The sequence below is a fragment of the Zonotrichia leucophrys genome, chromosome 1 (assembly GCF_028769735.1).
Source record: "Zonotrichia leucophrys gambelii isolate GWCS_2022_RI chromosome 1, RI_Zleu_2.0, whole genome shotgun sequence".
Taxonomy (NCBI): Eukaryota; Metazoa; Chordata; class Aves; order Passeriformes; family Passerellidae; genus Zonotrichia; species Zonotrichia leucophrys.
Window position 1 is genome coordinate 40,649,977 of NC_088169.1, and position 21,007 is coordinate 40,670,983.

General features: G+C 42.9%; 1 protein-coding gene across 6 annotated transcripts in view; it reads right to left on the reverse strand.

Moving 5' to 3' along the window:
• Positions 1–21,007, reverse strand: part of FARP1 (FERM, ARH/RhoGEF and pleckstrin domain protein 1) — a 202,810-nt gene that overhangs the window by 20,885 nt on the left and 160,918 nt on the right. For 4 of the 6 annotated variants that reach the window (XM_064712416.1, XM_064712405.1, XM_064712393.1 and 1 more), the window contains 3 exons: positions 12,221–12,411; positions 10,655–10,744; positions 8,381–8,514 (listed from right to left, as the gene is read on the reverse strand). In XM_064712416.1, the coding sequence (XP_064568486.1) occupies positions 8,381–8,514; positions 10,655–10,744; positions 12,221–12,411 (415 nt within the window). The remainder of the gene's footprint in view (positions 1–8,380; positions 8,515–10,654; positions 10,745–12,220; positions 12,412–21,007) is intronic. The other 2 variants (XM_064712421.1, XM_064712411.1) reach the window with 1 other exon arrangement.

A 21,007-nucleotide genomic window follows, 5' to 3' on the forward strand; every position in this document is an offset into this window, starting at 1 on the left:
AATAATCCATGTGTGAGACAGGCAAGGATACCATGCTGTGAGTGAAACCAAACAACCAAACATGTGCTTTTTGAAAACACAGGAGGAAAGATCATGACTGTAAGAACTAGTGACAGACCTGTTCCAACCAAGCTATGCTGTCAAAAGAAAATCACTAGGGGTGTGTAGGGAGAAGCACTGTTCCCCTCCCCTTTCCAAGAGACTCCATTGACAAACAAGGGATTACTCCATGTTCATTTGAACATCACCCAGTTTCATAGGTTGTCTTTAATAATTTCCTATTGTGTGTTTTCCTAGTGTGTAAACACTCACATGCCTATTTAGGCAAGGAAAATCAGTACTCAACAAGATTTTTAATGTTTTTTTTTCTGAACCCAAAGGTTACACTGGGATAGAAAGTTGGGTTGTGTCAGTGGTAATTTTAATTACTATCACTATTTTTGCAAAACCATTATGTCATATAAACACTGCCATAGTCAAATCATGCCCGAGCAATGTCTAAACTGAAAGTACAATTTCTGTCTTCAGGAAGCCTCCGTCTGTCAAACCATCTTCACTCTGTGCTGTTCCTTAATCCTCCCTTCCCCCATGACACACCCATCCAGCAGCTCCCCCTCTGAGATTTCCTGACAGGTTGTAAATAAAACCTTCCAGCTAAAGCTCTGCTCCAAGTGGTACAGATCCAAGTGCCCCTGACTGAAAACCAGAACCATTGGGAGCCCCAGGCAGCAGCTCCACCCTGGCAGGGAGCAAGGGAAAGCCACCCTGCACCCAGGAAGCCAGCAGGCAGCATCCCCTCCCAAATGGTTCATGTTGGGTCTCTACACACAAGCTCAGAAGTGTCACAGCCAGATGAAATTGTGCTGCTGCCAGCAGTGGTGTGGTATTCAGCAATTATCTCTACAAGAATTCTTGCTTTATGCGTTATTCTCTCATTCTCTGGCACTACCTGGATCCCTTTCCATGTGTCTACATTTGATTTAATCTAATGGACTTTGGCAGTTTTGTACCTTTTTGAGTATGAAATGTAGAGCTATCTACTTACTGCCAAGATAAACATTAAGTCCATCATCACAGACTGGTTTTTCTAAACAGACACAGCTTTTCTGACCTGAAGGCTACAATACAGATTGGCTGGAATACACAGTGCAAATGTCTTATCTACTAGCTGCCTATTGGAGGCTGAGCCCAAGCCTACCAAAGTCACAGTGAGTGCTTCCAACAGCTAATAATTAATTAGCTGGGATTTAATTATTCCCAGCTAATTAATGGGAACTGGGGGCTGTTCATGGAACAGTCAGGTCCTTATTTCCTAAAAGCTGACCTGCTGGACCCTCTTCAGCACCACCAGCACCGAGTGCTTGCACAGCATCTCACCACATCAGGAGGAATAGGCCCCCTTCACCAGCATCACCCACAGACTTCTAGGGCTTTCAAAACTTACTCTGCACCTTGGCACTGACAGAGACAGAGAGAAGGGGGTCCCCAGAAGCAACAGCCCCAGCCAGCTCCAGCTGTTGGCTGAGCAGTGAGGAGCTGAATGCTACCAGAGCCCTCAGCCCAGGCTGACAGAGATGACCTGGGCAGAACACAGATGCATCCTGCTGGAAGAAATAAACCCTGGCTTTTCTTAGGAGAAAATACAGAAATGTGATGGCTGCATACTGCTCCGTGTTCCAGACACTCTTCTTGCTTTAGTTATTTATTTCCAGGCAAATGAATTTCCCTTGCAAAGGAGATGACTTCCCCACTGGAGATGGTGCACAGGCATGCAGGCTGTGATGTGGACAGAGAGGCAGGGAGAGCTGAAACTGGGCATGAGGGAACATGAGAGCTCCCCATCTGCTTCCTAAAACCCAACCTCCACTCAACCCCAGCTCCATGCTGGCACCCCAGAGCAAACCCCAAGCCACACTGCCATCTTCCCCAGCTCCTCAACATGCAAATCCCAAGAAAACAAGGAACACCAAGAAAAGAGCATCCAAATACACAGAATATAAAAATGAAACCCAAACACACAACATATCAGATGATGTCTTGCTGCTGCAACAGCCCAAAGCACGGGAGCACAAAGGCGAGTTCTCCCTGTGGTGTATGTTTTGAATAACAACACTCAGCTTGCTGAGAGGGAAGAAGCTGCTCATTTGTTGTGCATCAATGGCTAAATTGTTCTTCTTACTCCTTGTTTTCACGGGTCACTGTTTGAACATGGTATCTATCTGCCACTGACAAGGGAAAAAACTCAGGGCTTAGGGTCTCACAGCTTTTCATCAGGAGCTGATTTATGGTGCCCATCTCCACAGAAGATGCAGGAGCAGCTTCCCCCATGCATAATGTGCCCTTACTCCACTGACATTGTGGGGAGGTCTGAAGCCACTAAAAATCATGTTAAAAAGTGAGGACGTTATTGGTCATTGTAAGATCATTTCCCATTTTTATCCAAGTAGTCCCTTCCTTTTTACGGCAATGCAAGTGTACAACAGCAAGAAAAGAGAAGACTGGCTTACACCTGGCAAGAAATTCAGACACTACCTTATATATATTACTCCAAGCAGGCACCAGCTGGACTTACAGGGATTACACAAGCCGCCCTGTCAGATTTTCTAATTACATGATGTTTTTAGTGTATACAATTGAGAACATAATAGAAGGAAATCTCAAGTCAGCCCGTACCCTCAATCAGAAGGTATTCAATGGGGATGGTGGAAAGGCAAAAAAGAGAAAGATAGCTCAATAAAGATTTTTTTGAGGCAAACACAGAAGTCTTTGATTGCAGCCCTTGAATTGCAGCCAAAATAATAATAAATCAATTGTAACAAATTATATTTACAATGTGTGACCTTGTGTTACATACTCAGGAACTCCCTCCTGAATAACATAGCTGGTTCTTTGAACACCTACACACTTTGAAGTTCTTTATGACTCCATTATTAACTAAAGTTCTAATACTAAAAAATACCTTAAACATTTCTCATTACAACTGCCTTTTAAATAAGAGGCATGTTTTGTAATTGGAAAAGAAGAGCCAATAAAAGCAAACACCCCTTTCCTTGCTCACACCCTGCCTCTCACTGCCCTGCCCATTCCAGCCAGCACTGCAGCTGCACTTTCAGCAGTGAGTGGTGCATGACACGCTGCTCAGAGGCTAAGAAACACACTGCTGAAGCCATCAGAGCTTCCCAGAGTCAAACCAAGCCTTTGGAGGGTGTGCATACATTTAAAGACTTCGGGATGGCTGCCCCTATTGTGGGAGAAACCCAACCCACAGCAAACATGCGTCAGCAATGCTTTTAAATGTAAGGGATCTGAGCAAGCAACAGCACTGCATGAAAACGGGCTGCAAATGCAAGAGCATTCCATGCCTTGCTGTGGAACAGCCTCAGAGCTGACCCTGGGCACAGCCTGCTGGGAGAGCCACAGGGACTGATGCAACACGGCTCCAACTCTGACTAACAGATCCTGCATGTGCTACTTCTCTCCCACCATTTCCAGTTAATTTGGGCGTAGCACAGCTCCAATCCCCAGAGGTACCCAGAAGTGACTTCAGCAATGAAAACTCTCCTCAAAACCGAGCCCAGTGTGCTGGCACCAAGCCCCTCTCAATGTCCTGGTTTCAGGGATCTGCAGAGCATAACCCAGAGGTTTGTACTGCAGCACACACCTCATTTCTGTGCACAGGACAGAGACACTTGTGCAAGTGCTCTCCTGTTGCCTCCCAGCCTGCACGCTGCCTTTGAGGAGGCAGATAAGAACTGCTGCCTTGTTTATATAAACTGTCTGTCAGGCTGCTCCTCCTCAGCACAAGTATTCTCAAACAAAAAATGGTTAATAAATCAACATTTGGCTCATCTTCCTACACCTCCCTGAGTGCTTTTTTATTAGAGGTTTTCAATTTTGCTTCCACAAACCCTGATTGCGCCTTCTCCTTTCATATGCTAAGATTAAGAGCCCTTTTTCTTGCAAATTACAGCCACACATTCCCATCTGGTAACACTGAGCAGCAGCTTTCCTCAGAAAGATCTGCAAGTCAAACTAGCAGCTTCCCTGGGAGAAGAGGAGTCTGCCTGCACTTCTGGGAGGTACATAACACTTTTCTTTCCTAGCACATGACAAAGCCCAAAACACAGATTTGTACTACCTGATGAGGGCATCCTTGGGCAGAAACAGCTATCCTGGCTTGCCCCAGCACTGCTCTCCCTGCTGTTCAGTGGTCCGAAAAGGGGGATACTTATGGTTCTCTATCTGCCACTTTCTGTCCTCATTTAAAGAAATCAGTGTGGAAACTTGCAATACATTTAATGGGGTGTGGAAAGATGAGCTCAATTATTTGGATGGAAAATGGTGCTTGTGGCCCAAATGAATAGCTTATTAAACAGCTGAGGTAAAAGGAGGAGTAGAACCCAACTCCTCCAAACTGACTTCTCAGATTCAGCCCCCCAGGAGCTGATGAAGTATGTCACACTTGGCCTGCACTGCCCACACCTCTTCCTCCTTGCCATAAAATCTCACTGGTCTTGGCAAACAGGAGCCAGCCTAAAGTCACTGACATATGCCTCCCATATTTTCTCCCATCAAAAAAGCTTGGGAGCTCCTGGCCTTGCATCCAAAGCCTTGCTGAGGAGTCCTGGCAGGCAGGACCAGCATCTGGATGCCCAAGTGCCAGATGCAGCTCTTCTGGCACTTGAACAGCCTGATGTGTGCTGTTCCTGCTCTTCTCCTCTTCTCTTCCCTTCCTCTGTGAGGGGGCAAAGCACCATGCAGGACAAAGCGCCTGCATCCACCAAAGGTCCTCCTTCTTCTCCTCAAACCACACACCTCCAGTGGGGTGTTTCACTTGCTCCCAGGAACATGGGCAGCCTCCAGAGCTCAGCACAGCTGGGGCAACTGAGGAGATTCATGGAATGCTTTGCTGGCCTTGCAACAACACAGGCAGGGCTGAAGACATGGCCCAGAGCATGGTAACACTCATCTTAGGATGCTGTGCAATAAAACCACCAGGAATCTTCTCAGTTTCATGGCCAGAAAGAAACTCTGGCTGAGAAAAATGCACTGACTGCCTATATTCTGCAGCTGACTATTGGTGTCAGTATCAATCTATGTCACACTAAAAGCTGTCACTAGGGCCTGGACACTAAGACATGCTGCTCTTAGGAAATGCAGCACTGCAGAGAAAAATGGTGAACTGTGTAAAGAAACAGATGAGACCTGCCAGAATCTATAGCCAGGTCAAAAGGATCCTGGCCATTAAGGTGTTCTGTAGCAAACAGCCTGCCCTTGATTGCAAATTCAAACACTTCAGAAGCCTTCAAGCAAGCTTGAAATAAAATGCTTTTAATAATGCACACAACCTGAGCTTCCTCCAGCCAAATACTAAAAGTCTATAGATGTTATAACAAATTAAAGGCATGGAGACATCTAACAATTATGCACAATCCCCCTAAGCCTTGATCTCACCACAACTCTTTTGCACCAGCAGCAGCTTCAATATGATGCAAGGCCTAAGAGAGCAGGGAATGACCTCCTGTTAGATCTCCCAACATGCAGCATGAAGTTTGAAACAAACCTTGGAGAACTGCACTTGTGTCTGTGTAGACTGAGCAGGCTGAACTGCACTTTCAGTGGATAAAACCCAGCATCCTACTCACTAGGGGACACAGAGGACTGGCTGCAGGAGGCTCTCTCTCTCACAAGCTCCCACAGCACATGTTAGTAGCCAGGAGTTTCCAGCAGCCTGATGAAGCCCACAACCCCTTCACTCAAAGGCCCTTTTTTTGTAGGGCACGTTACCCTCTGACAAATGCAGAACAAGCTCAGGTCTCAGGACCTTCCTCCCCCATCCACCTGCCGGGAAATTTAAGAGCTGACATGGAAGAGTCAGATTTAAATGAGCTGGCTTGAATCCTGCCTACACCTGCCTGCAGCTGTGCTCAGCCAGGCCCATGATTGATTTGCTGGGCAGCTGGGAGTGACCTGTCCTGAGCTGTGAATGCAGCCAGAGCCCTCTGCCTTAAAAACTCCTGGGGCCAAAGAGAGAGGCACCAATCTGGCACTGAGCTAAGTGACCTTGACCATGCTGCTGAAGGAATTCCCTACCACACTGCCACCAGCTTCTTGGGGATGCTGAGGAGCTGTTTAATTTTGTCTCTCACTCTTTAATTAAACACTAATCTCTATAGGACAGAGTTTATTGCTTGTGGCTTATCTCAGCATCTGTGGCATTATATAGAAACATCAACACCTCCACAATAATACCTGTCAGCAGGGCTGCCTCCTTCCCAAGGCACACACTCAAATCTTGCAGAACTTTACAACCATCACTGTCTACAGCAGGGGTATTACACGAGGTGCATCCAGGCTGAAAACAATGCAGGAACGTGGCTGCTCTGCTGTCAAATGGTTCAGAGCAGCCAGCAGAGAAATCCCAGTGGCCTTACACTGACTGTGGAAGGACATGCAATAGCTGAGCTGACAAATCAGAACGAGGTGCTCAGCTGGGACGCAGTTACCTCAGCAGAATATTTTGGAATAAATTTGGATCTCAAAGTAACTTTGTAGCAGATCAGCACTTTAAATCACAGACTAAGTGCAGTTAAAATATGGTATTTAGAAGCTTTAAAATTAGGTTCACCACTCTGTGAAACTTTATGGAGAAGCTGAAAAATAGAAGGTTTACTCAGCTCTAAAATAAGCTAGCTGAAAAGGAGAAACAAAGTAAAACCAAGGAAAGTCTAGAAGTCTAAATACTTTTTCTTTCTTTTAACATCTTTCCCTCCACTTATCACAATGTCACCTTTCCACAGTAGGCTGGAAGTGCAGCATTATCCAATTTTTGCAAAACATGACACCTGAACAGGAGGTTAGGTTTGCATCCACTTCTAATGCCACCAGAAGGATATAGGGGATAACTCTATTTCAACATCTGCCCAGGAGTCAGCACCCAGCCAGATCAGACTGGTCTGACAGAGAGCAGAACTCAGCCTTACTAACTGCATAAATTTCCCTTTTCTCACCACACATGTTAACCTCAGCTAGTGGGGGATTAACTCCAACTACTGTTAATCCTACACCAAAGTTGAAGAAACAATCAGTATTTTATAACATCCTAAAGAGCCTTCTTGGAGTACCTGTAATAAATGCTGCTTAGGGCAGTGCAATCAACACCAGCAGCAGCCCAATGAAAAACAGAATGATACAGGCAGGGAGGCTGTGCAGAACATTTCTTAGGAGTAACTATATAGTTATATTAGTTAATATATATAGTTAATATTAGTTATTATATATAAATACATATACAAATATATACATATATCTATATCTATCTATTTATGTATATATAAAATATTAGGAGCCAACCAAGTCCTGGGTGAGGATGTCAGCTCTAAGAGGCAGTACCACATTCCCCTTCTCCTAGAAAACACCTGCTAATTCTGCAACTGTGCAGGGTGGGTTTGGACAGCACTACTCTGTGCTGTGCCCCCATTAAATTATCTCAATACATCACAAGAGTTAAACTCACACACTCTGAGACTGTGTTTTTGCTTTTGTTTTGATTCATTAGTTAAAGAGGCACCCGTCTTAATTAAACTGATTAACAGCCATTAGGTCTGCCTGCTCTGCTTTCACGTGATTTTCATTGTCACTTTTCTAACTGAGAAGGGAAGAGTTCAGCTCCTAGAACCAAAGACAAGTTACAAAAAATGCCTACACAGAGCAAGACAATCTAGTCCAGACAGGTATAATCAGAGCAAGTAGAAGGCTTCTGCTTATGCTGCTGCCTCTGGTAAGATTTCAGTGGTCAAATGTATTAAGAGCCTTGCCAGGGAAGAATTATTCACTTCATAGCTATTTTGTAAAAAATGCCATGTTTTACTGTCAGTATTGTGTTAGGAATAGGTAATTTTCAAGCCCAGTGTCCTCTTCCAACACTCCTTCAATTTGTAGAGAGCACTGTAGGCCCTGTGAGTGTCACAGCTGTGATGCTGCAGAATGAGAAGCTGCTCTGTGAAATCCTCCCAGCCTGTACCTATTTTGACAGAAACAGAACCTGGTCCTTTGCCTCTCCCTATTACTGATAAGCCTTGCTTGCAGCATGATCTTCAAAGGAGCTGCCATGTACAAACACTGACATTTGGCAAGGGAAAGCTTCATCCAGAATTATGATCTCATTTGCATATGTCTGTAACTGAGATATCTGAACAACAGAGTTTGTCAAGTAAACATGAACAAAGCACGATTCAATAAACCCTGTCTGTTAATAACCAACATCTGTGACTTTCACAAATTAAGCCCTACAGTAGATCACAAGGAGTTAGCAAAAAGGGAATGCAAAAATGCTAAACAGCACAAAAGACTACAGATAAATAACAATCAACAGTCTTACCACAGAGCAAGTCTCTGCTCAATTTCCTTGAGAAAACCAGTGTGAAATTTGTGCAAAGGTTCGAAGTTGGAGAAAATTAGATTTTTCAGTGTTTCAGGCATGCAATCTTCTTTACTCACTGCACTCTGAAACCACTACAAAGGAAAAAAAGAAGCAAAATTATCAGTGGGTGGAATGCAGAAGGTATGATCATTTTCTGTCTTTATGTACCTAACCCAAATACTCCTAACAGCTAAACCAGCAAGGATCCTATTTATCTGGCACTAGGAACACAACTCAGACTATCCCTGACATTCCTGTGTTCTGAACTGGTGCTCTTACAAGAGATCAGACCCTGCACAGCTGAAAAACGAACTCCCTTCCCTTTTGCCATCACTGATCAAAACTTGAAAATTCTTTTCAAACCCAAACTGGTTAGTCAATACAAACTGAATTTGCAAATGCTGCAGGTGCAGGAGAAAGAGCATTACAATACTTGTAAACAATTCAGAAAAAGTGAAAAAAATATGCTCTGCATTTTCTTTTTGCCGAGTTTGGTCTGAAATGCCTTTGGCAGGAGTTGGCTCAGTGAGCACCCACGGCCCTGCTGCTGTGTGCACACAGAGGACATCACTTGGCGAAGTGAGCAAGTGGAAGACACTGCTGTCACAAAACTGGAGTGGCAGTGACAGGCACTGTAAGGACTGAAACAGGCTCCTGCTCAGCCTTGCTCCAAATTCTCTTTATTTCACCCTAACAGACTATGGGTGACACAAGACCATAGGACTAGGCAGCTTGCCAAGGCAGTAATGCCTATTGTCTTCCACAGGGTAACACTGCTCACTCCTCACTGCCCTGAGGGGTTCCAGCTATCTGTGGTTGACTTCCAGCAGTGCCCAGAAGGCTGCTGGGACCACAGAACACTGTTAGAGCAGTCTTGCTTGACACTGCATCAGCTGGAGCTGAGCCAGAGTTGGGATAAAAAGAGATCCCTCCCAAGCTTCCCTCTCCCCTGCTTTATCTCAGCACCAGGCAGAACTAAAGTTGAAGCTCATCTACCAGGTCTTGAAATTCATGCACAGCAGCTGTTCCTTTTCCAGCTACGCTGGCTACTTGCTCACTTTCAGTGGCCTCCTGGGCCAGTCATTTGTGGAGCACAGCTGATACAACTGCATGCTAACCACCAGGCCCATCCCTCTTGGTGATCCAGCAAATTCAAATCTGCCTGCCACAAGAATGAGAGGATAGGGTGGAAAATGGGCTTTAGCTCTGAAGAGTTACAACTTTTTGTTTCTGCTGCCACTGGGTGAAATACTAGATGAGAACAGCATATCTGCTGTTGAGACTGCAGAACTGTCCCACAGAACCTGGCCTCTTCTCTCAGCAGGATGGCTTCCCAAAAAGCAAGGGTAAGGGGCAGTGAGGCCACAGATACCCTGCTGCCTGTAAAAACCATGTTATACTGGCTCTGTTCAAGCTGAGGTGTGATCAGCTGCATCTCTCACATGGGATCCTGGAACAGAGAAGCAGCTGAGGAGAAAGTGTGTCCCTGGTTCCCAGGTGGTGCCAACACTCTCCCCTGAAGCATGTCCTCCTCACCACAACACTCAACACAGGAGTGGGCAATGCACCTCACTGCGTAATTTAAGAGCTGAGAGATCTGGAGCTGCCCATAATGCCACAAAGGGGTTTGGATCCAGTGCCATTCACAGAAAAATGGTTATTTCAGACCAGATCTTGCACACATTATTCTCGGAAGTGAAACAAGACTGTTGCTGTGTGTGCAAAGACGGCAGCTATTTGCCTTGGTGATTTTAACAATCACACTCTGATCAGATGCTACAGATGAATGATTCATTTAACACACAGTTTTGCTTTCTGAAAAATCAGAATCATTCAAACATTAAAATACTCTGCAATATTTCATGTTAAATGGAGGCCGTTTAATACAGTAGAAAACATTTATCTGTGCCCCTAAGGAGCTGCTTCAGTTTTAAGAGAAGTCATTGAAAACCCACAGGCATTTTTAGTAATTATAACCACAAAGCATGAGAGCAAGAAAATATAAGTGAAGTGTGTCCCAAGTTCCTCAACCTGATACAGTTCCTTAGTGCATGTTACTAACCACAGAGCAAACCTCTGCTCTCTGATTCTCGTGTTACTTCCTCCCTGGAGGAGAACTGCCCTGCACAGCAAAGAGTAACCTCAGTGCAGAATGTAACAGCAGCACGAGGATGTTAAATGGAGCAGAGGAGAGCTTCACGTGTTCTGTGAGTCAGGCTCAAGCAAACATACCGATGTGATGACTTCAAGGTCCTTCAGGTATGTTCGCTCCGTGGTGGCCACTTCCTTAGCAATGAAGTAAGCCTTCTCAGTTGGGAACCTCTGTGAATTGCAAGCACATTAGGTTTTCCTCTGCTTTTATGGAGAAAAAAACTGTAGATAATAAATCACAGAGAGAGTTACAAACCAGTGACCCTTGCTTGTGGTTATGCTGTGACTCATCCTTGCATGTTCCTAAGCCCTGAAGCCCTAAAAGCAACCCTTCCTTGCAAACACAAGAGAACAAGGACTTTCTGTGGGTTTTTGAGAGACTTCTTTTTCTGCCAAGACGATTTCTACTGCTTTGGGGTGCTGATGTTCCTTTCAGTTTATTTCTGGAGCAGGACATGTTGTGAAGTTCATGAAAAAATCCTTTGCAGGATAAATGACCATTTAAATCAAGTGTAAAATTTGACAAAACAACAAAAATTTGTGTCTGATTATTGTTAAGTTTTGTCATCAGGATGGTAATCCACAGGAAAAATACTTCTGAAAAAAATTCAAACCTGTAAGACTTTCTTGGCTGGATAATCTAACAGTGGGATAGGGGAAGGATTTTAGATTAGGCTACAGATTTAAAATTTCTTAATTCTGAAGAGCCAAAGGAACCCAGCTGATCTTCCTCTGTGTTGCTTAGGAAGTAAAAATTAAGAAAAAAACATCCATAGATATTTTTCCTTTGTTTTCTCCCTGAAGACAAATGATGCAGTGCAAACACTGTGAATGCCCTGCCCAGGGAGTCTGTGTGGGCATGTCCCAGTCAGGATGCATCCCCAGGGAACCACCATCAGCTGGTGCACACAGTCACTGGCTGCTCTGTCTTGGACTGGCACACAGAGTCCTGGCTCCATTAACCGAGTCTCGGATTTTCTTCTTCTCAAATTTCCTTCACACATCTTTGCTAACTATGCACAGTGGGAAAAGAGATCTTCCTTACACAAACTCCCACTTCCCAGCAAAGCCATCAGAGTTTCTTTCTGCCTCCTGAGATGCTCCAAGACGAGGAGAAAAAACCAGCTACAGAAGGACAAGAGGAAGCTCTCTCACCCAGCAGCAGAGGAGGGATGAGCCAGCAGGCACCCAGAACAGCCCAGCTCACACAAACACTTCATCTTCAGAAATCAGTTTTGGATGTGTTGCTTCCTTATGGTTTTGCTGCAATGATGGGTCTGAGCCAAGCACTCCCAGCTGATTGCTGCAGGCTGTGGCTCAAAGAGAGCATTTTCTACTCCCACAACCAGATGCTCCCAGTGGTGCTCCCAGCAGAGACAGACTGGAGAGCCTGGGTTGGCTATTCCCACAACAGGCTCAACACTGCTCCTTTTCTTTCTGTCACCTGGAAATTTTCTCTCCAGTGAGACAATGGAGCTGACTGTTTTGTTACAACAAACTCCACTACTTAAAAGCAAGCTCAGATTTATAGGAGACCTCATCCAAACAAGCTCCTGAGGTTCCCTGGAACCTCAGGAGCAACAGGAATAACCCAGATTTATCACATCACAGAGAGAAGAGACACAAGGCCAACTTCATTCACCTTACCTTTCTTTTGACCTCCTCCTCATCATCAGCCCTGATGCATGACGGGTCATTCAGCAAAGGGCTGACCAAGGGAGATGACTGCTTGGCATCAGGGCTCAAGTTTGGAGATAAAGTCATATTTGCCACTGATGGTCCTCCTTGGGAATTGATGGAAAGCTCTGAAAGGTGAGGACTGCCAGTCAGAGAACCTGCTAAGAAAAATGATAAAAAAGAAATCAATTAGGACAAGCTTTCTCAAGAAAGTACCACAAGGAGTTATAATCTTAAATTGCAGCATGTGAAATTATGCTACAAGACACAGCCACCAGGGTCCTCAAACTAGCCCAAATGGCCTTGAAGCCAGAGGAACTGCATCCACTTGCATTCACCATGGGACTGTTAAGTGTCTTTTAGCTGATAAAACTGGCTGAAATTACTGTCTCTGTAGGGAAGGAATCAAGGCACAGATGATGGAGCTGCAGTTCTTTACCGTGGGAGGGGTGAGGCACTAGAACAGCTTGCTCAGGAAGCTGAGGCTGTCCCAGCCCTGGCAGTGCTCAAGGCCAGCCTGGATGGAGCTCTAAATAACCTGGTCTAATGAAAGGTGCTCCTGCCCATGGCAGGGGGGTTGGAGCTAGGAGGTCTTTAAGGTCCCTTCCAACCCAGGCCATTCTATGATTCTAAACATAAACTTAATATAAAACATTTCACCATTGCAATCCACTCTAGAAAGAGAATAAATACAACAATACAGTAATTGTTCCAGGAGTGCCATTCTTGCCAGCAAGGTAGAACTTCAAACACTCAAATCAGTACTTCATAGGGAACTACAGGACAAGTTAGTACAAATTTAACTAGTTGAGGTCTAGAGAAAAAGGATGACTTTCTACAGAAATGTTGCTGCTAAGATCAGTCAGATCTAACATGAAAGGAGAAAACTACTAGTTCCCCAACTTCTACACACAACACGAGGATGTATATTATACCTTGTAGGTCTTTCCATGCTCCTCTGATTGTTTGGGATGGAAATGCTAGCATTACATTTACATAAGAAAAGCAATACTTTTAATGCACAAAGCATGACAATTTCAGATTTTCACAGATATAAAATCCCATTTCATTTTGGATTAAAAATATTAAAGAATTAGACAATTAGTTACACTTCCATGGATTCATATACACTAGATTAAATTACCGAAATTAGCAAATTTTGTCTTCTGGGAGGCAGCCAGATTAATGACTGCACAGAAAGAAAGTTTGCCAAAAATGCCCAGTCTTCTCCCAGTAACCCCCTCCTCCATACATCTGACAATCTAAACCTGTTTTAGAAGAAGAATCTGTCATGTGGAAGAACATTTACAGTCTGTGCCATTTTGGCATCATACATTAAAATCCAACCAAAAAAAATGTGACAAGCTCTTGACTACCACAGCCAACAGGCTGTCTAAGATGAAATGTAAAGCACATACATCACCGTGTATAAATAGGGTCAAATACAATTTACTATCATGTGATTATGTCCTCCCTAAATTATCATAGGTAAATGTTCCTGTTGCTAAAACACCACAGCTGAGATACTCCAGTAAATGTAATAAAAAAAAAAAATATCATTAGGCCAGTAGTAAAACCTATTTATTTTCTGGAAGAACTTAAGCTTTATTGCTAGAACATGAATGTTTTCCAGTTCCAAACCAGTTCATGTTTATAAATCATTCCTTTGAAAAGAGAAGGAAAAAACAGCACAGTTATCAGTTTATGTAATCATGACAGTTATGTAGCCTATTAAAAATCAAAGTCAAAGCAGTATTTATCTTTGAAATAAAGATCTGTATTATTACAGCTAGCAAGAAAGGATTTACCAACAGTTTCACACTAATCAATGTTCAGTGAAATTTGAGAAAATGCCACAGCTTGTTACACAAATGTCAATTTTATTGACACTAGCACACAACTGTATACAGTATTTTCCAAAGAAATGGAATTCATCATTGAGAAATAGTGAAACAGATTAATAGCAAGGTTGTAAGGTTAAAAGTACTTAACTACATTACAAAAGACATAAGAAAAGTGGTATCACCTCAAACGTGGAAACAAAGAAATTCTGGCACTATGCCTGTCATACGACAGCGAATAAATGATTTGCACCTCTGTGAGAAGTTCACAGCATTGTAGTCTAGGAGTTAAATAGCACCTATCTGTGATAGAAAGATATAGATATATTCACATATCTATCTACCTATCTATAATCCTAAAACTAAACTCTGATGTACTGTAACTTTTATCAGTACAACTCAAGTATTTCAGACTACAAAATATCAAAACGACAATGAATTAGAAAGACACCCTATCTTACAGTTGGAAGACATTAACCTGGGAAAAGTATTATGGAAAGTATCACAAAAAATGTGCCTGGTGGCTCACAGCACTGTGTACACACCCAACTGATAAGAGACTCTGCATGCCAATGCATCACTGACATTCTCAAAGTTATTCTGCAGCAAGCTGAAATGCTGCATCCTCCTCCCTTTTAGTACCAATGTGGGCAGGAGCAGAGACCAAACTCAACCACCACCACCTACAAGCAAGAGCTCAGTCAGACCCCACCTGCCAATACACTGAACAAGTGAAAATTGAAACTAGTTATAAGAAAGTGGCTGCATTATGAGAGGACCTCAAAATGTCCTTGCATTAGTATATTCTGGGGCCTAATTACAACCAACACAGCCACAGATATCAACACACTGGATGTTGCTCTGGGAAATGTGGGAAACAAGTTCGTTTTGGTGTGAAAAAATCAGTTAGCCATGAAGAAATGAAAATGGAGGTTCTTCCCTCCCCCATCACCAATCAGGACATGTGTCATGTTGATGGGTCATGGCAGTGCTGCAAAGCCACTTTCTCTTTTTCACAGAGGTGAGGAATAAATAACCTGAATTAACAAAGTGTTTAATCTGATCTCCTGCCACAGAAGAGTATATTCATACAGGCTCTACTCATCTACTACATACTGCAGAATATAAACAGAAGCAGAAGGGAGAAGACCAATCCTATTTACAAGGTACTGAAATCCCTTACAATGTGCCCTAAAGGATTCATGGATTGACAAGCAATTATTAGCATATCATTTGCCAGATAGCAAATGCTACTGCACACTGGAGGCCTAAATGGTTTGCAGCTGGTAACATGGAATTGTCTTTGCTCATACTTCAAGTGATTTTTATTTAGATTCAGAATTGGGCCATCTTTCAAATTTAATGGAGTCAGCTGTATACACACAAATCAAGAGAAAAAGCACAAAAGAATGTTTATCTGAGGATTATTTAAGTGTACACTAAAATTACATCATTGGAGGAATGGGTAGGAATTATTAAGCATGTGCTTTAATTATTTTCTAAGTATGGGTTTAAGAAGAGAAACCAACACTGGTTGATGACACTGGCAAATAATGAGAATGCACTTTACCGTGGCATGCCAGATTTTACCATCAATGCCAAAATACCTGGAGTGATTCTTAGTTCCACTGACACCAGAGAAAAGTGCTGCAGTAGTGAAGGTAACAAAAGAAGCAAAACTTAAGTGAAATCTATTCAAGACAGATTGAAATCTAACTTGGGGGAAAACATCTATGAAATGACAATGGCATTTTACATGGCCACAGGGCATGAAAGTATGGGTTACCCTCCTGGCTTTACACGTGTCTCAAATCTCTCCCAACCAACATACGTATTCCATGTGCTACACAAATAGAAGCCAGCAGCTAGAATCAAATACTTAACAGCTACACCCTTGTCAAAATACACATCAGTTGCTTGCTGCAGTTTGGGGGCAGGAAGGCACAGAGTGCTGGCAAGCTGTGGCTGCCCTGCCAGAGGGACAGGCTGGGCTCTGCCCTCGGCCACCAGAGGCAATCCATCCTACTCACTGTCCCTTGGGTACACTGTCCCTTGGCTCCTATCACACAAGCTGTGAACCCACAGGGGCTGAGGGTGGTGCCCATGGAGTGCTGGGCTGAGTGACACTGCTGTAAGCATGGCTCATATCAAAGGAAAACCAGTTAAAATCAGTACTTTCCACATGATGAGGCAAGTCTCTCCCAGAGGTCAATTCACACCATAGGTGGCCTGAACAGCCTGCTGCCTCTTTGTTGACTACACAGGCAGCATGAGATGACTTGAAATCCCTGGTTAGAAACTAACCTAACAGGGGAGCTCCCCTCTTTGTGAGGGAGACAAACGGGACTCAGTGTATCCTGAAGATAATCCTCCTCCATTCCTTTTCTTCTGAAACTGCAGAATAACAAACTCCGGCCATTTAGTGTTCTGCATCTACTTCAAAAGGAACCGTTCCCATTCATACATAGTGTTTTTTTAACAGAGAGGAAGAGTACAGAAGTGTTAAGATCCCCATGGGAATGATTCTTTTCTGTGGAGTACTGAGAAGTGATAATGACTCAGTTATGGAAAGTGAGAGAAAACATTATTAAAGGTGACTGAAATTCTGCTGGAAAACTTCATGTACCGCTTAAGTCATCATCAAGTCAACTCTTGAGAGTTTTACTGTTCTCAAGGTTGTTATTATTACTATTAGAAATTAAAAACATATTAAGAGCCAGAAAAGCACCTTTCTCAATACCTGGAATGTTGCAGGGCTTATTCTCTCTTACTCCTGCTCTGTGGCCTGCTCTGCAGTCAGGGGAGGTTTGTGACATCCATATCCCATCAATTCAACTTTAATGTCTGATCAGTGTTTTCTAAGCTCCAGTCTGCCAGATGAAACTCAAGTTGTTTCCCCTTTCTCCTTGTCATTACTAAGCATATCCCTTATGAAGGCTCTTTCATAAGAAAGTATCTGACAGAGCTGCCCCTGCTGTGGCCACACAGTCAAGCTTAATTTTCCATTTTCACAGTGGTTGCATAGCTCTAATGAGCATCTAAATGTTTTGGTCAGAGAAGATATGTGGCATGGGGGAGAGATAGCACCAGATGAAGCAGCAGAAGTTTTCATATGCACTTCACCAATCACTAAAGTGATCAGATCAATCACTTCAGATTGAAGAAGAGTTCAATAATGGTGTCCATCCCTTCTCTCCCCAGCTGTGAACCAGGCACAGTCATGCTGCTGAAGAGTTATGGGATAGAGATTCTGCTCTGCTCTCCCTCAATGTAAGAAAAAAATCCCACTGACTTCCAGAAAAGCTTGAGGGGAACCAGTTCATCAAGCTGCACTTCTCTTCCCCATTACATGAATCAAGCTGGAGCAGTGGATACAGTTTGTTAGTTTGAAAAGCAGTTACACAACAGGTGTAAATTAATGTACAAACATCCCTGAATGCAGTACCAAAGATTTTGAGGAGGAACAGGAATTACAAAAACAAACTTGTGAAGAAATCCAATGTCACACAACTACTAACTCTGCCTGGCTTGAAGAGGAGCTTGCGAGGAAGAAAGGTTCACTTTGATGTCACAGCTGCAAAATGCACGCCCACGGCAGTGAGCAGAATTTGGGAAAATGGTGCACCTTCTCAAGGAACCAATTTCCTCATATTTAGGACAAAGCATCAGCCAGCAATTGGACAGAACAATTAAACCAGTGACAGTTTTACAGCAAAATACCAGTTAGAATGGGTAAAAGCCTTTAGGTACAGGTGAAACTAAAAATAATAAAAAAATTAATTCCATGCATACACAGTTAAATGGCTTGACATGCTTATAGTCTCATCAAGCTTGGTGTTGGTTTAGTAGCCAGCAGCCTCTCCAGCTGGTGAAGGTCCATGCTTTATTGGTGTGCTGCAGTATTAGACAGCGGTGAGTGTGAAATCAGACAGTAACTGCTGTTGGCCTACATCAGGGTCTCCTCCCACGTTAAGAACAAAGAGTGAGCATTACAGTCTGGGGAGAATGCAAGGTCACTGGGCATCAGCCCTTTGTCTAGCCTTGATCTCTCCAGACAGAAATAGAGCGACCTACAGAAGGTTTTCCTCCTGTGCCCAGGCTTAGGGTTAGTTTGCCTTTGTTTGCCTTTAAACCAACACAACTCAGTGCCACAACAGAATTGGAAACCTTCAGCCCCCATGTAAGCTAATGCCACAGCTACTGTCCATTCCAGCAAGACACCTCCCCAGGAGTGCAGTGATCCTGCTTACGAGCACACAGCCCGGATTGCTGTGTGCAGCCTTCATTAGGAATGAAGGGCACTGACTGTGCTCAGTGAAGCCCAAATGCCCTGGAAAAGAGACCTGCTCCCCTCTTCTCTTTTGCTCCCCAGCATGGTGTGGTTTCTCAGCCTGAGAGTCACAACCTGGTGAGGGTTTCCATTAATTCTGAGGTGAGGAGTGCTCCGTGAGGCAGGATCACTGTAACAGGAGGAATCAGGTACTCCAAATACAAAATAGGCATTTCTGCAGTAAAAGGACATTGAGACAGTGCTCCAAACAATGCAAGGAACAGAAGATATACCATGCTTTGAGGATAGACAGAACATTGAAAAGGCTTTTTCTCCCAGAGAGGTACATGCTGACAAAACAGTGCATACAATGAAACAAAAAGTGTTTCCTTTTCAAAGGTATTAAACAAATGACAAAAATGAGAATGAAGTCCCCAGCATTGCCAATCTTAAAAATTAATTTTTACAATTGAGATTTATTTTTAAAAAATCTATGTATGTGCACACACAGAAATCAGGAAAGGGCTGGGTAAGTGAACACTGCCAAGCTTATATACTTTTGTTAGTGGGCCCAGGTGATTTTTTTAGCGGGAAAAGGGAAATACAAGGACTCAGCGAATTAAATATTTTTAAGTGCCTCATGGAAAAGCAACAGACATGAGCTCTAACATTCTCTGAACTAAACAGAAAGATCTACCTCTGATCTTGCTGAAAGCCATCAAAGGCAAAAGCCTGTTCTCTTCTCAAAACCAGATTTGCAGCATTTTAAAGAAAGCATCTAATCTAATTTTAACAAGCTTGAAAGCTCTTGAATCAGAAAGCATTCATTTTCCTTCAGCCTTCCATGCTCAGTCCATGACAGCTGTATCATTACTGCCTTTAGACTTGATTTTTACCAATGTGAACTGTAGATTTTTATGGTTCTCAGGGGCCAAAACTTTAAAAAAAAATCATCAACGAAAATTACAACTTAAAACTCCAACCATTCTTGAGCAAATTATTTATCATTATGTCATGCAAATTTATGATCCTAAGGTCTTTACTCCCTTTACTGTAATAACACCACCATTATTTACACACATACTTGTGGAAAACGTGCCTGTGAATACATTGCTCAGCCAGGCACAAAGGATTTCCAGGTCTCATAACATTTAAAAGAAAGTGCTCACTGCTTTTAATAACAAACAACATAAACCAAGCTTATTCTACATGCTCCTTATAGAACACAGAATTAGAACAAAAGACAAAACACTCTGTAAAACTGCTACATGTTACCCAAACTAGGAATTTTGCTCATATGATGCCTTGATTTTTAAGTAGAAATTCTGTATTTAAAAATATCAATGGCACCACACAGCCTAACCATAGAGGAGGAACACAGAAGACACCTTTGCTCAGGATGCACATGATGCACAACAATTATTTCCCTTACAAATAAGTAACTAAGATATATGCCTTTGTCTAGGCATACTTCAGTAACTATAGAAACTAGAGAAACAGAAGAGGAAAAATCTTGCTGATGTCAGTTTCCTAGGATTTAAATTTCCTTCCTTTCTAGAACCTGACAGTACAGGCAAAAATTTTTCCTGACGTAGCTTGACTGAAACCAGAGTCCACTGCTACTCACGTTTGAGAAAAGTTACATACCAGGTGATGTGAGCCTTGGGTCCTGAAGATGTTAACACTGTGCATCTGCCACCTCCCATCAGAAGACCCACAACCATCACCACCAGCAAGTAGGGGACACCAACAAGCAGTTGGATTTCTGAGAAAAGGACTCTTCTCCTACCACTTGTGTCTGACAGCAGCTAACAAAAGAAAGGCCTACATACTAAAAATTGTTCCAGAAGATTCAATTTCCCTCATATATTTAGGGTTTCTCTTATTATTTTATGGAGAAGAGGATTTATCCCCTAAATGAAGAGGAAAGAGATGAGCTAAAGTATACAGAAGCTGCCTTAGGAAATTACACTATTCAGAGAAAGAGAGAAGCATTATTGGAAGACTAAAAGAGATTTTGGCTTACTTCACTTTTTTACATGCTTGAACAGAGAACCTCTTTCCTTCACACTCACTGCTCTTTCCAGCTGGTGACAACCATGCTGCTGAATGACAGGGATTCTCCAGTGATGCACATTTCTGTGCACAAGGCTGTGACACCCAACTTCCTCAAACATGTGTGGAAATCAGGAAAAACTTTGATTGGTAATTAATTTTTCGTCATTAGAAGTTAAATTGCAGCAATTAAAATTTCATTCTAAAGTCACCTCTGACAGCAGTCCAATGGCTCATTAAGACAAATGAGATTAGTTAAACAAACACGGAATTTGACAGAATTTATAGGTCAGGCATCCTTTTTTCTGTTAAAGAACTGTTCCAGAAATAACCACACTTCATGCTAACTGCATGTAGATCACACCAATAAGATTTGAATCACTGGTTTTACTGAAATTCAAAATTGGGTCTGCTTCATCAGTTCAACTGATCAACATAATTCTTGCTCTTTCTACAGGGACTTGGAACTCACAAAAAGAGTGGAAAGCACATTATGCCAAAGGGAACTGCAAATAAATAGGGCCAGATATTTTTTTGTGTGCTTAAGATGTTTTTTATTCTTCTTCTTCTTTACCTTGTCTTCCTGGAGCT